This window comes from Branchiostoma lanceolatum, chromosome 3 (assembly GCF_035083965.1).
Source record: "Branchiostoma lanceolatum isolate klBraLanc5 chromosome 3, klBraLanc5.hap2, whole genome shotgun sequence".
In the NCBI taxonomy this organism is placed as follows: Eukaryota; Metazoa; Chordata; class Leptocardii; order Amphioxiformes; family Branchiostomatidae; genus Branchiostoma; species Branchiostoma lanceolatum.
The window spans coordinates 9,253,477-9,270,079 of NC_089724.1; the positions used below are offsets into that span (position 1 = coordinate 9,253,477).

At 41.8% G+C, this 16,603-nt stretch overlaps 1 protein-coding gene across 1 annotated transcript in view; it reads right to left on the reverse strand.

The window, feature by feature from the left end:
* The window catches only part of LOC136430075 (medium-chain acyl-CoA ligase ACSF2, mitochondrial-like), a 17,280-nt gene extending 702 nt beyond the window's left edge, over positions 1-16,578 (reverse strand). Inside the window, exons 1-11 of the mRNA XM_066420359.1 lie at positions 16,461-16,578; positions 14,561-14,700; positions 13,919-14,013; positions 13,132-13,208; positions 12,739-12,843; positions 11,892-12,040; positions 11,181-11,235; positions 9,662-9,748; positions 1,297-1,349; positions 746-806; positions 192-263 (exon numbers count right to left, since the gene is read on the reverse strand). Of these exons, the coding sequence (XP_066276456.1) occupies positions 192-263; positions 746-806; positions 1,297-1,349; positions 9,662-9,748; positions 11,181-11,235; positions 11,892-12,040; positions 12,739-12,843; positions 13,132-13,208; positions 13,919-14,013; positions 14,561-14,700; positions 16,461-16,472 (906 nt within the window). The 5' untranslated portion in view covers positions 16,473-16,578. The remainder of the gene's footprint in view (positions 1-191; positions 264-745; positions 807-1,296; positions 1,350-9,661; positions 9,749-11,180; positions 11,236-11,891; positions 12,041-12,738; positions 12,844-13,131; positions 13,209-13,918; positions 14,014-14,560; positions 14,701-16,460) is intronic.
* Positions 16,579-16,603: the final 25 nt, after the last annotated feature.

Sequence of the window (16,603 nt, forward strand, 5' to 3'; positions counted from 1 at the left end):
CACGTTAATCTTGATGATGATTACATTGACGTAAACATTCACCTTTCAAAGGAGTGTAATTTAACCAAAATGCCGCGTATGTTTAAGAAAGTTTAACCTTCTCCCTGCTGCCTAACTCTGTAACCAATAGGGAATTGGGTCTCAAACGGCTGCTTCTGAGTGCTTAAGGTTAAGAATGTCACAAGACATACCTTTCGTCCGGTTGACGTCACGGGGAAACTATCCATGAAGATGACGTAACCAGGGCAATAATCATCAATCAGCTGTGGTGATAAGATATCGATTATCAAATCTTCTATTGGAATATATATTGTAAATAGGTAAGGTGCATGCAGGTATTGCAATAATGAGGTCTATGCGATCATGTATTAATTACTATCATGATACAGGTGACGGATACGATCCATACCAACATTATTTTCTACGGAAGTAAGACACGTTGAGCGACAAGAATATCAGATAGTAATCATAACATTTTCAGGCCTGTTCCAAAATGAACACATGCCTTTGTCAGTCGTATGTTGTTTCTGTACTCCAGGAAGATTAGCTACTTACTTGTTACTTGTATGATAGCTAATGGAGTGAGTGCTAAGTTGAGTGCTAAGAATATCAGATAGTAAATATAACATCTTTAGGCCTGTACCAAAATAAAGATTTGTTATATACTTGATAGAAGCAGTATCATATCAATCTAATATATCACTGCTTTCAGTCAGTATGTCCGGTTATCCGTAACGTTACTTGCCCCATGGTTTTCTGAGAACTTCCTCATCTCTTCTTGATCTGACGTTTGGTCTTTCTTCAATCTGAGGAAAAGAAATCGTATCTTAAGATTAGCTAGAGCCTGAGACAGTTTCGACTAAATGATGGTACGTCTGACATGACATGATTAGGTTTGCACCAATGCTCAAATATCTTCTATCTAGATAATGCAAAAACTGTACAGTCTACATCCAGATTGAACTATAGATATCGATGTACGAAAATTGCATTTAAGTGTGCTTGCAATATCGTTTATTGGTTTATTGGTTGACTGCTACTCTTCCAGTAGTGTCAAATTCACACATGATAACAGAAAACATGGACAGCTTAACATACCATACAACAACATCTTATGATTACAAGTACTAACAAACTTCATGTGACATATCATAAAACCTTGAATGTCAAATTTTAGAAAAATGCCTTTATCCCCCGGACAAAAGGTCTCCGAGACCTAGGGTGCAGGCAAATACTGACTGATTGTTTATAACTGTGGAGCATGTTGCTTGATATGTCGACGTCGTAGTTACTTACATGATGCAGGCACATATCTCTTCCACAGAGGCAGGGTCTGGCACACCAACGACCTGAGTCAGGAAATGGAATATCCATGTGCATATCAAAGACTTCTGTAGTTACCATCGCTTGCATTGTATCTTTCAACTAGAGTTCCACGACCTATAGCTAATACCTTCGTGAAATGATGTTAACCTTTGCAAATGACAAATTATCAAAGTTTATCATTGGTTATGCAATTGGATCCTAATTTGTATAAGTAGCATCTATGTCGAGTATCACTTTTAGGAAAGACGAGTATCAATGTACGAATTGCATTCGTGTTGTTGCCATGACATTGTAAAATGTACAACTGTCGAGCAATTAAGTTCATTCGAATGTATAGACGTACCAACAATCATGGCTATCCGCCAACCCCTTGTTGAGGAGCTACTGTCTTTGAAAATCACCCCGGAGTTAAATAGACCTCCGTCTCCTACCCACTAGCTTGCAAGCGCCGGACGGCCAGACTTTTACCGCCCCCTAGAAGGGGGGGGGGCATTAACCGCAGCCAGCGAGAGATTGTGTAAGCACAGGTTACAAGTGATAGACTACTTACTTCTTCATGAATATTATTTTGCTCAATATTCATTTTGCGTTTATGACACGTTACGATGAAATAACGGTATGGACTTGTTCAAAGTCACACTATCTTGCACAAATTATGATACATATATATATAACTTTATTGCACAAGAATTGTACAGGGTACAAAGTATGGCATCTACTGGTAGATAACTATAGTTCTATAAGGCTAATCTACTTAATACACGAGTGTATAGTATGGGATAAAAATGGGCTTTTACAATCATTGAAGGAATTTCTAACGTCTAGACATTCTCTGATTATATTTCATATTATATATTTCCCTCTCCCGAAAAAAAGGACACGGTTTACTTGCAATAAAAAAGAAACAAGCAAATATTTACCACCTCCCTGTAATTTCGCAACGTTAGGTAGCAGACTAATCAAATTCGGAAGAAATACCTTAGTCCGTTGACGTGAGCGGATTATAAATAAAACGTCGTTTGAAGTTTCCTTTCTATGGCAACAGTATTAGAATAATTCCAGGGCGCAGTTGTCATTTATGTCATTTATGACGGACCTCGGCTTGGATACACAAACAAACCCTAATTTCAGAGGATTTGACTTGACAGAAAACATTTCCATACGAGAGATAATACCGACGAGATGACCGAAAATGTGGATGTGGAGGTTTGGGAGGTAAAGATAAGCGGCGACCGGGTGGTTTTTAGGCCGATCGAGAAGACGCGGTCTCTAAGGCGGCGGGAAACAGCGCCCGGGCGGCAGGAGTCATGCGGACCTCCGCCCGATTATACTCAGCGTAACGTTAGGGAGAGACTGAGAACCATCACGACTCACGCAGATGTACATAAGGAACTGTCCTCATCACCGAAGGATGGGTTGAAGAGCGCACATACATCGGTACAGACGTCTTCATCAGCACGTAAAGACGACGAATTAGACCAGCTCTATGAAAATCGAAAGGCAACGGGTATGTTGATATTTTTTACCTAAAGTATATGGTAAAAAAATTATAAATTTAGTACATGAGATCCAACTGCTGCATGAAGTATATGTAGCATATTCTAGTAGGACGTACGTATGTATACATTTCCGATGTAAGGACATCTTGTAGAGTTTATTGTATTCCACCGGCCGGGCATTATCAGTCCGGTTGGCAATTATAAAGGTAGAGCGGCCGACTTTGTAGCCTCCATAGTGGCCTTTGGGGGAGGCTTATGATACTTTTTTTGCAGCCAGCCCGTAACCATCAGTCAGCCTGTAAGACCCCCATTCCACTTTGACGGCGCTCTCATCGCGCTCTCACGGCGACCTAAAATGGTCCAGAGCGCCGTGAGATCGCCGAACTCCTGGAAAACGTGCTCAAGTGGAATCTCTACGGCGACCCTTGCGCGCTCTCAGCGCGACCAAAATGTCAAATGACAGCAACTTTTTAAAGATTTCACAGATCACTCAACGAATTCCAGAGATAAAGAACGAATTTTTGTTAGGTTTTTTGTGCTTTGTTGTCTTCTCAGTCATACCTGTACCTCTTGCATCATATTTTACTGATAAAATCAAGGGGAAAGCAGATTCAATTTTAGTCGCTGCACGGTCGTTCAGTGTGTGTCTTAAGTAATATATGTATATTAAACTTGTTTTTTTCTGTGTTGTCTGTCATGTAAACTGTTTGCAATAAATATATTTCATCATTCTACGCTATAATAGAAACGTAAATCACAGACTTTTGAAACACATTTTGAATCACTGACAATAAAACTTGGAGGGAATTTAATTTGAATGGAAGCAAGTACTTGTAGTTATTCGTCAATTTGTATTACTCACGAGCAAAACTATGATTTGACCACAAAATTCCCAGAAATTCAAGATACACCACTTCAAGAATTAAATTTGTTTGAACTACAATTAGGACCATTCAATCCTCATAGAGCGCTCGCTGCGATCCTTGAGCGCTCGCTGCGGCCCTTTGGTCCCACCTTGGGCGCTCTCACGGCGCTCACCGCGCTCGCTCCGCGCTCTCTCGGCGTCCTCTCGGCGCTCTCTCGGCGCTCGTTTTTTGATCGCCATCCTCGGCGCTCTCACGGCGAAGGTTTTGAGCATGTTAAAACCATCGCCGAGGTGACGGCGCGCATGGCGCTCTCGCCGCGCTGTCGGCGCTCTCACGGCGCTCTCGCCGCTCTCAATGGCGCTGTCGGCGCTCTCACGGCGATCTGGCCAAAATGAGGTCGCCGTGAGAGCGCGGTGAGAGCGCCGTCCAAATGGAATGGGGGTATAACCATCTTGCCTCCTATGGAGGCTACCGACTTTTTACCAAGGACAAAGCAATGGAATCGTTCTTTGTGAAATGTACAAAGTAGCGATTTTTAGGTTTGCAAAATAGCTTGTAGTGCAATTGCGTTTTCAGCCAGGGGCTATGTTTTTATAATTGATGAGGACATGTTAAGTTGTCGGGCTTCCTATTTTGTCCCGTTCTCTTTTTGTCCGCCGACCATAAAGAACAATATAGAAAGTCCGACAAAAACACCTAAAGCGCGTCAAAAACCAGCCGTGGCCGAACCTCTGCTTGGAGAGTACTGCTTGGAGGGTACGTGCACGGGTGAATAACCTTGTCCCCCAATGCAGGGTGCAATTTTCATTTCCTGGCGTTACCATAGTGTCAGTAACCATAGTAGCAAACACGTGACCGTCTCTGCGCGGCTTATGCATACTCATGATCATGTGAGGGACACTATTTTTGGCCACCACAACAAACGGAAAGCGGTGAAATGATTTGCGTAGGCGACGACAGTTGTCGTTGTGGGCCCCCGTAATAATTCTGCACAGCCTTATCATATCCAGCTGAATTTGCATACAACTCTTTGGGCATGGTTCAAGTAACATTCTAGTAATATAATGATTTTATCTCTTACTCCTTATTCACGTCGCATAATATCTTAATATTTCAGGGTCTCGACCCGCTGCGGTTCGACCGAAGGAGCCACCACCACAGCCGGCTGATGCCCCCTGCCGCCCGCCGGACCCGCTCTACGTCAGACGGGTAGGACAGAAGTTCTGGTCCACCAAACGGATCCTCGACTGGCAGAGACAGGCACTGCGTGCAAAGGAAGACCCAGGAGTAGTTTTGAAGCCTGTTAGAGACTATGGCGAAGACTCTGTCTTTAAATGTGCTGGAAACGGAGAGGCTGGTCTCCAAAACCATGGCCGCACGCATTACGAGAACGATAGAGAACACGCACATTACGAGAACGATAGAGAACACGCGCATTACAAGAACGATAGGGAACACGAACATTACGAGAACGATAGAGAACACAAGTATTACCAGTACGATGAAAATCACGCGCATTACGAGAACGATAGGGAACACGCACATTACGAAAACAATAGAGGACATGCACATAAAGAGACCGATAGAGAACACGCACATTACGAGAACGATAGAGTACATGCACATAACAAGAACGATAGGGAACACGCGCAGTACGAGAATGATAGCGAACACGCACATTACGAGAACGATAGAGAACACGCACATTACGAGAAAGATAGAGAACACGCACATTACGAGAACGATAGAGAACACGCACATTACAAGAACGATAGAGAACACGCGCATTACGAGAACGATAGAGAACACGCACATTACGAGAACGATAGAGAACACGCGCATTACGAGAACGATAGAGAACACGCACATTACGAGAACGATAGAGAACACGCACATTACGAGAGCGATAGAGAACACGAATATTACCAGTACGATAAAAATCACGTGCATTACGAGAAAAATAGAGATCACAAATATTACCAGTATGATAAAAATCACGTGCAGTACGAGAACGACGAGGAACAGTCGAATCTATCAACCCACGTTTATGCCGACTTAGACCCTGAGTTTCTGGCAGCACAAGATGCGATCCGAAATGCCTCAGCTCAGCCATTCTATGAGATGGACATCTCCCCCGTTGATGACGAACAAGGACAACCATTATACAGGATGGATGTCACCGCTGCCAAAGACAAGGAACAACAAGAGCAGCCCTTTTACGAGATGGATGCCGCCTCAGCTGACGAGGAAAAAGAACAACAGCCTTTCTATCAGATGGACGACAATCGACAGGACCAGCCAGCTTCGTCCAGTAACGTGTACGCCGGTTTGGATCCCGAGTTTGTCGCCGCACAAGATGAAGCTTGCAGGAGGCGCCGAGCCAGGGAACCGGGCAGGGGTAAGTAATAAGCCAACACACAGTTCCAAGTGCGCATGAGCAACAGTGACTTTGGTCAAAGTACAAAGTCTCTGGACATTTTTTTTGTCTATATGGCATGCCAGGGGCCTTAAACTTTTAACTTAAACCACATGCGCACATGCGCACATGGAATATTTGATACCAAGTACCCATGAAAGTCAACTAGAATATCCCGCGTCAATCACGTGTGTGCAACAACGTTTCTATCCTTTCCTTTTCTTTCTTTCTTCCGACAAAGTGAATTGGTCGGACTCAAATGTTTGATTATAGGATGTCAATCTTTGAATGAATGAGTGAATGATTTCACCCCTCTATGATGTCACTTTATGCAGTGAGTGGTAGATCCATGGGAGCAGGTAATCTGTGGCGTCCTCCGTCTTTATGCAGGTTATCTAATTCATCCCTGTTCGTTTGCTGTTTTACAGGAGCTGATGATGGCGACCCGAGGTGCACTCAGAACTGTCGCGTGTTCTTCAGGTCCCGTCCAGGGTGCATGGTGGCTGTTTGTGTTGGTATCATCATTGCCGTTATTGCGACAGTTGTGGTCACCGTTATCTTCAACCAAGGCAGCGAACAGAGTATCCACTCTGACGACGGGGTAAGTTTGTTCTCGTTTACAGCACATGTTTACAAAATGCACTCACTCACACACAAACATACATACACACACACACAAACATACAAACACACACGAACACACACACACACACACACACACACACACACACACACACACAGACACACAAACTAGCGAAAGAAATTTCTTGATATTGTCACCATGATATGAGAGAAGTGATTGCAATGTGACTATTCTGAACTTTTGTCTCTAGATGAACCAGACAACACTTCGAATTCCAACGGCGTCGACGATATCGTCCGCACAACTGACGGTGACATCACAGGTTACATCTAGGGCATCACAGGGAAAAGGTACGTCGGAATATATTGTTTCACTGATTCTAAATAGATGAAAATGTAACGTTACTCTCAGATTTTGCACAGTAGCATTAGAGTGCTTATACGTGACGTAGTCGCCATGTTCGCCGCCATGTCGGGGTCTCTATTTCTCAGCCATGGTCAACTTAGTCAGTGCTTACTAGTATGTATTTCTGATAGGAAGAAATGTTAAGTTTCATACGTTGCACAGGGCTACACATGTGGCTTGCTAATTTATTGGTAATGGCACCCCCCACACCATATACCAACACCTATATGCCCCTGCCTGCATTTGGACTTGACACCGCTTAAACGTTTGGTGGGACTGGTAGAAAACAATGTCTTATTACGTACAGTTGAAATTGATTTTGGGTTGAAAGAAAACCGTTATCCCCCTGTTGTTGCAGATTGGCAGCTTCAGTGGACCTTGTACATCAGAGAGTACTTCGGAGAAAACGGCGATGTCGCCACGGCTCTGGAGGAACGTTATGCTGCCAGCGAGGTCGTGATGTCCCTGTTACAGGACAGGTTCTTCTGGCCCTGGGTTTGTCGGTACTGGTTTGTTTACGGCGGTCTCCCGTGCACCATATCCACTGCTGTCGCCTTCTGCGTCCATTCTGGAACTCAGTGTTCCCGAGTACATGACGTCACATGGCTTCTCCTCGTACAGCGAGTTCTTTACCTCCGTGCTGAACGCCTTGGAGGCACTGCCGAACGTGACAACAAGCACAGACAGTGAGCTTATGTGTATTCCCGTAAAATTATCGCTCTCTGGACAGACTCTGTCAGATAATGATGTTACGGCTCTGGTTAACCTTTTCCCCTACCTAAAAACTGCGGATAGGCTCTTTGTGGTTAACTGCCGTATTTCAGCAAAGGCAGCAATACCAATAGCTGAAAAGCTCCACCTCCTGAGCGAGATGACACATCTTTCTCTTCCAAACAATAAGATTGGGGATGATGGCGTTAGAGCGATAGCAGGGACATTTCCCCACCTGACAAAACTGAGAATCATAGACATGAGTAGAAATTCAATAACCAAGGTGGGAGGTGAAGCCCTGGCAAAAGGTCTAGTTCACCTGCAGGAGCTACAGAAACTCTACTTGCATGACAATGCGCTGGCTCTCAGTCTCTCCTCACTGGCAAAGGCCTTCGTCAACATGTCGAGACTGGAGTTTGTCGACCTGTACGACGTGACGTGTAGGGCCGCATCATTCCGAATGGCGGCGCAACAAGCAAGAGACGCCGTCCACACGATTGCAGGACAAGTCCGCCAGCTGAACACTTTCCTGTACGATGGTTCTCGTGTAAGAGAAGGTGCCACACAGGAACTGGCATGGCATCGAGTACAGCGGGAACTACAAACAGGAGTAAGTATTTCAAGCGGAAAGCTGATGGTGCGTTTACAAATCAGGCTATTGGAAGAGTAAGGGGACAACTGTATGTTGCATTGATGTTGGAGTAAGTGCAATGAGGAGGGCTAGCTGTACCCATTCCCTAAGGTACAAGCAAGGGACACACCAACATCTCCTCTTCTCACAGAGGGTCAAAGAAAAAGTGTCAAAACGTCCGTCAAACCGTGGTGTTTCGGTTTTGGTAGGAATGGGGAAATCGAGAAAGGCCCACAAAGCGGTTTAGATTTGTAGGCTTCTTATTACCTTCGCCAAGGATACATGTTTTCGGGGTAGTCTATTGTCTATTTGTGAAAAGTATGACTCAAGAAGTTGTGAATAATAATACTTAATTTCTTAATTACTTCTGGCGGCGTTCCATAGTACTGCAACAGGACTTCCGGTTTTGATATCCTATGTTCTAGACTTGCAATGGTCATGTTTTTTCAAAGGTAGATAACTTGTCGGCTTGTGAAGAGGTGAAGCATGTTCAGGCCATCTAGCTGTTTTTTTTAAACTGAAGGGGCCGAAGTTTTTTGAGACTTTGGGATAGGAACAACTCAATAAGGGGTTGACGGCTCGTCATGACGTTTGGTATGTAGATAGCATAAGTGATGGTTGACCTACTAGTACTTCGATAATTATTATGCACATTCCGGACTAATTTCCATGATTGTTGAGAAAATTCTATAAATCCGTTGCATTTCATGGTAGGACTTTTAAACGTGTCAAATGTAACTAAAAAAGAGAGGAACATCAAAAGATATCTGGATACCTCATTTGCATAACTAATGACAAAATACTGTAATTCCAAAGTGGTGGTAATTTCATACTTGCGGGATTTGACTGAAGATGAACATCAAAATATAAAAATCAAGCAAATTAAGATATTTTAATACCGTCTCATTTGCATAGCTAATGAGAAAAATGCCTAAATAGCCTTCTTTGCTAAGATAAGCCTTTCATACCTTGGACTACTTGTGTTCTTTGGTATGGGACGTCATTAACTGATATAGTTTATGCAAATGAAGACCTTATTTGCATATAAATCAATGAGCAACCTTTACAATATGTCAGCTGTAAAGGTTAACATAATTTAGTACTTAGCTCGTGCAGGTGTCAAGTTCCAAATTTAGCTGAATTATTTTTCAATTTTTACCGCCATCCTACCAAAATGATGAAAAGTTCAGCCGAGAAAAATATGAAATGAAGGTTTATGGGTACCTTCACATCAAAGACTTTGGGGTGCGTCAGTAAAACTTGCTCGACCGTTGTGGGATGGACGTTGGTTGAGTCCCTTATGATGAATTCCTATGAAGGATTTGAATAAAGTCCAGGTCATATTTCACCCTTCTGATGTTAATATCCCGCTTGTGACATCATAGTATAAAGGTAGCTGGTTCGGGGCTTTGCAACAGAACTGAGTCAACTTACAGATGTGATTTTTGTGGCAGAGACTGCCATTCTCGTATAGGGCTGTTTAGCCATAGTCGATGCTGTAGGGCTGTGTGAATTAGGATTTTACCATGGTCAATACTGACCGACTGAGGCCATATAGCCTGCTGGTTTTTTTTATTGTTTATTATTGTTTATTGTTTATTTGCATGTGTACAATATAAAACAAAGATAAATAGAATACATGCAGGGGAGGCCAGAAGCCTATAAGGCTTTTCGGGGGCCTCCCCTAAACTACACAAATAGAATTTTTACAAAATCATATATAATCAAAACTAAGAAAAATTAGCGAAAGAAGAAATTAGAATTGTAACATAAATCCTAATGAAACAAGTGAAAATAATAGGAATTACAAAGTGAATTTTGAGTTGTAAACATAATAAGTATTATAATGAATAACAATTTATAAAGAAATAGGTCAAAATTATACAAAAATAACAATCATATGAAACATTCTGTCATCAGATACCAAAGGAAAAGTGGAAAACAAGGAAAACAAACAAATCAGGAGAAAGTAAAACTAGAATGTTCTATGATATCTATCTTTAAAAGTTTTTTGAAACTGGGCAAGGACGAACAGGACTGTAGAATTTGGCTGAGTTTATTCCATACGGCGGGGCCTCTAAACATTATTGTATGTTGTTTTTGACTAGTTTTTGTCATAGTTGGTCTTAAAAGATTATGTTGTCTCGTATAGTGGTGATGGATGGTTCGGAACCTGGTGAGGCGACTCGCAAAAAAAAGTTCTTTTGAGAAGCAAACAGTTCCTTATTATCGCAAAGTACATGAAATTGTACGTTGTCATTATGATAATTTTCACTTTTCTGATTGCGTCTCAAAACAACGTTTTTTTGCGAGTCGCGGTACAAGGTTCCGAACCGGGTACCGTGTTTCCTATGACGTCACGAGCGGGATATTAACTTGATTACCTGGCGGCGTTCAAATTTTGTATATAATGGGAGAACCACATCTTTATTTCGTAAACGTATCGGGTTTCTGAATAATAGTACTATTGTAACATATCATAAAACTATGTTGTCTAACGGTGTCGTATGCACTTTAATCAAACCATTATGTGATTACAAGTGTTATTCGTTGTACCTTCTATTGTGCACTAAATTTTCTATTGTACAATAAATCATCTTAAAAATCAGCTGGTATAATAATGGCATCTTGTGACATTAAAAACACGAGTGACTTGAAAGGATTAGAACTTATCACAAGCCATCTAAAACTGAACATTACGTTTAGGGACCATACAGAACAGAATATAATCACTGTCACTTACTTCCTTTCTTCCTGTGATCTTGAGCAAGCCATTTTCTTCGAGAATGCCAATATCACTGCAATGCAGAATTCATATTTATATCATTACGAATTTACGAGTAGTTCGTTGTAAACTACACAGATCAATTGTGAGTCGATGTATAAATATATAAGTAAAAAATCTATATAACACGTATTCTCCTCGTGTTAACTACGCAAATGACGCCTATAACCTAATTGGAATGTTTATTATTGTAGCATACAAGAGTGAATCCCCTAGCCTGAGTACCAGCCTCCGTAGTGACCGCTGGCTCAAAAAAATTCGCTTGCTAACCACGTTTTTAGCAAGCGAAAATTTTGAGCCAGCGGTCACTACGGAGGCTGGTACTCAGGCTATGAAACCCCTGTCACACTTGTGCGTATATAAAAGTCCGCAGGAGTTGCGTATTAACATGTTTTGGGTTTAGGTTAAGTTTGCAGCCGAAGAAGTAATTTCTTTGGTTCGATAACAAGGCTGCACCACAGTAGGTGAAAGTGAAAAACAACTTATTCCCCTCAAACTTTACTTAAACCAAAAAAATGTTGATGCGCAACTCATACGCACTTGAATACACGCACAAGTGTGACAGGGCCCTAAGACCAGAGCATTGCAAACTTCTTGATACTGTACTTGACTCTTCATTTATATGCCTATGTATACATTAAACACCTTGAACAAGCGGTGATGTCTTACCCAGTTTTGTACCACCCGTCTGTCGTCTTCGCCTCTGCAGTTTTCTCTTCATCTCCTCGGTAACACCTGAACACAGAGTAGCCTCGAACCCACACTTCTCCCTCGTGTTGTAAGGGGACGATCTGGCCGTGTCTGTCCACGAGTTTCATCTTCATAAAAATGATATACAAAATAATCTGTGTAATATGAGCAAAGGCTAGGTACGGTAGTAAAGAGAAGTCTCATTCTTGCCTCCGTGAAAAAGGAGGCTTTGCTAGCGTCCATAGCAGGCTCGCTGGGCCTTTCGGGGGGGGGGGGGCTTATAATACACTTTTTGCTGATGACTTCTTTTTGTACTGGGTCGTTTGTGCAGCCAGTCGGTAACGCGCCATTAGGCCCGGCTATGTAGACTAAAGTTTTGTAGTCTGTGTTTGTTTGTTTGTTTGTGTTTTCTGTTTTGTTCGTGACAGTGGTGTATGTCAGCACTTACGCAACTGGAAATTTGGAATGCTAGGCATCTCGGGGACACTAACAGGAAGGTAGTTGTCAGGAAGGTCTCAGAAAGGATGCAGGAGTTGGTTCGAGTCCAGAGTTTAAGGTAGGAAGTACCGCTGGCTCAAGACTAGGGTGCTGTATCCATACTAGTGTACTGAAGACAGCTTGGAGACTATTGAATTTGCTTAGCAAAATAAACCTTCAGAAGCATAACAAGAGATTTACAAAAAAACAGTCAGTTGATTACTGCAATCGCCAATGACTTAAGTTTCAGTCAATGTATTTATTTCAAATCTATTCGGAAAGCAAATGAAAGTGTGCTAGGCCCTCCTGATGTTCTATGTCTGTAATTGTAAAACCTTTGTGTTCTTACCTCCATATGTGGCAGCAGGTTGCCCACTGTTGTTTCTATCTGCTCTTTCGTCCTTCCGGGCCCCGTTACCGCCAAGGACATGGTCTCAGTTGTTCCGTACATTTTCTTTCAGGAGCGAAGAAAAAGTTGACATGAAAGACTGCAGCTGGTATATCATGATTATTATATTATTATAAATATTATCAATCTTTAATCAGGCACCTGGCCCATATCAACAAATATCAACAAATACCTATTAAGTACATAGATATGATTGTCTGTTTATCATTTTTTTTATTGATGCATGTAGATTATCATTGTTACAGCATAAAACGCCTTTCAGTATTTGAATAGAAAAAAGGAGTAAGGACGAATTTAGGATTATTCGCTTATCAAAATTCTTTTTACATCCACCTGTATATCTACACAAGGGAGGACTTCTGCGGCGCGCTGTACTAGAGGCTTGGTCACAGCATTTCCCCCTACGCTGACTGAAATAATAAAGGTTTTCAGTCAGACGTGTTCAACGGGTATTTTCAATAACTCTAAATCACTCGTAAGCATCATAATTCTGCATACATCATTTACCATAAACATGATACAATACCTTTATTGAAATTTCTTTTTAACATACTACTACGTATTAATCTAGTAACTACATGATTCAAACATGTTGTTTCCTACTTTGTCCGGAGGACATCTTTTATGGATACAACCGGTTGTAGAATGATAGCTTTCACAGAGCGCCATTTCTTAAAGGAGTCCTAAAGTCCAGAGGGGGGAGTTATTTTCCAATGGATAATAATTTCAGGAAGTAAATTCGTTTTGTTATGTGTTCTTTTATATCTTCTTAACAACTGGCCTTCTTATTGTGCTTATCCTCCCTCATTTATGCCAAAAATATCCACGATGAAGGAAGTGTGTATACGTATAGGGAATACATGGGTAGGGTCTGCACGGGTTTAGTGTCACTGAGTGAGTATCATATTGTTTTAAAAAGCACACCTTATGTAATTCACCACAAGTGGAATTTTGTAAAAAGTCGGCTGATTGTGTATTACTTGATACATAATCTAGCGGAAAATACCCCCCCTTCTGGAGTTTAGGACTCCTTTAACGTCATCTACACTAGTACTTTTGACCTCGTTAGACAGCACAACGACTTTGAAGATACCATTTGTTAATAAACAGACTGCAGTACCTTGCTTCAGGAATGAAATGTTGAAGTCGTTCAAAGCTGGATGGTGCAGGAACTCATGAAAATGCTTCACGTACATCAAAGTGGTGGTCTCGCACCTGGAGTTGTTATAGTGATCGAATGAATATTATCAATCTAAGGTGTATGGATGATTCAATTGCTATATGATACACGTGCGATTATGAATCAATTAGACAAAAGTTTTACCCACTTTTACTGAAGTATCCATTTTGCTCTCCTATCTTGATATCGGAATAGCAAGTGTTCAACTTCGAGCGTTTCAAAGCGTTTCAATATTACTCTCAAAGCAGAGGTTTGGCTCAGCCTTGTTCAGTACGCGTTTTCATATTGCTTTCTATTTTCTCATGCTTTCTGTTTGTGCTCCAACCAAAGGAAAATCTGACAAAATAGAGAGCCCGATAAAAACGCCCCAAAAGACGTCCAAAGATAAGATAAGATAAGATAAGATAAGATAATTTATTAGCAAATGGCAGACGTACACTGTACAAAACAGGCCAGACGTCCTTCATTTTGATACATCGTTTAGAACTTGGAATAAGTTTAATTTTCATCTCTACTAGTACACGATGGATAGAGACAAACAACTGGCAATTGTACTTGTTGTTTTGATTAGTGGATAGGCACCTTTCTTCCATAATAGCGGAAAAGAGCTCTGTCACTGTAGGTGACTCGTCGATTGGAAGGACAAGGGTACCGACTGTGATGATGGGAAGGTGGAAGATAAACGCGGCTTCAGTCAGATCTGTAGGCATCAGCACGGTTTTCTGTGGAGTACAAAGAGATATACTCAAATAGAGTTTGGCGACCTCATACCTCCATAATTATGCAAATGAGTCCCTCATTAACATGTTTAGTATCTATTTATGTTGCACCTGCCATAAATTACATATGTTACATTTATTGAAGTCCAGTTATAGGAAACAGTGGAATTATAGAATTTCCTCGTTAATTATGCAAATAGAGTCCTTCTGAATCAAAGTTGAACTGCAATTGCCAGCACAAACATTGGACTTACCCAAATTTTTGACTGATCAACTTCAGTCTTTGTCAAGGAATGAGCAATCCAGTGGTGTCCACATTTCATTTATAATCAATTATTTTCAATGAATCTTTAACTTTATTTGCAATTGAATTGTCTTTCACTATAAACGTTAGGCAGCATTCTTAGTCAATACATTGTTCTTTAGTTTATGTTATGAACCAAACTGTCGTTAAGTTTAATGTACAAACAACCTTACAACAAGCAGTCTTTCATCCCTAAAACAATTAAGTAATGACACATGTTCAACCTAGGTGTCAAATTGATTAGCTGACAGGAGGAGTTCGCCTGAACCCGTCCAAACTTCTATGCACAGACACCAGCACGACGCTCGCACGAAGCATTCGGCCATTCCCATCTTTCCAAAAGTCGGGCGGAATACCGACGAAGGTCGTCCTATAATGATGGGAAGCCCGAGCGAGGCTCGCGCGAGGACAACGAATTCGGGAGACCTCCGATCGACAAAAAAAGGATTGTTGAATGGCCGCCCGACTATTGGCCGAGCGTTGTCCGTTGCCAACTACGGCCGTCTACGGGCAACCTGTTGACGAGCTCTGCGAGGTCAAAAAATTGTGGCCGAGGAATTTAAGCGCAGCTTCCAGTGACCCGCGAACGTCGGCCGAGCTGCTAAAAATTGCTCGAAGCCCGCGTAATCGTCGAGACGTCGGTCGTACTTCAGCCAAAAATGCCCATTTGGAGCTCGCCGACACGTCAGCCGAGCTCAATTCTTGAAATGTGACGAGGCTTAAGGACTGCGACCCTTTCCAGCAGCATGCTTGCCGGGTGAGCTACAACAGCACGGGACTAACTCCCAACCTTTTGATCCAGTGACAGGGTCGCTAACCGTTGGACTACGCACGCTACTGTTTGTATAATCTGCCTGGTTCTTCAATCAACATAAATGTCTGCAAATGTACAGCAATGACACTACCGACATTGTCGATCGATAATGTTATGTTTGTAGAATTGTGCCTTACAATCAATACATGAGATGCAGGGAGAAGCATATACTGTAAATGCAGAAATGTCCGTGGGAATTCAGTTTCACAGTAGGGAGAAAATAGAGTGTTTGCGGTGGTTTTGAGTTCGCGTTTGAAACAATAGTTGCGCTACAGTCACGCAATGGAATGGCTTTTCGCTGTGGTTTTCAGTTTGCAGCGAAGAGTTCACCGCGAAAAACGTAAAACCACCGCAAACATTTTTGCATTTACAATTTTCTCCCCATAAAAATAAAAAAATCTAATTGTTGAAATCACCTTGTGAAAAAAACTCCAATATCAAATTTTTGGGAAATTCAATTTCTGCAAAACTGGCAACTTTGAAAAATCTTTCCTTATCATCCTTAACAAGACACATCTCATACTTTCAGATACGTAACAAAACGTGACTAGGTCAAAATCGCATAAATTTCATGCGACTTTATTATAACACTATTATCATAATAAAGTTATAATAGTAAAATGCAACGCATTAATATTTCGTTACCTCCGTGTCCATGCCAGTGCCCCTCACATGCAGGAGTGTGTTGTTGACAATGGTGAAACTGCTATGTTCAACACACTTCGGAAGACCAGCACTTCCCTACATGGAATACTATATTGTTAAACCACCAGGCAATGGTTCCACAT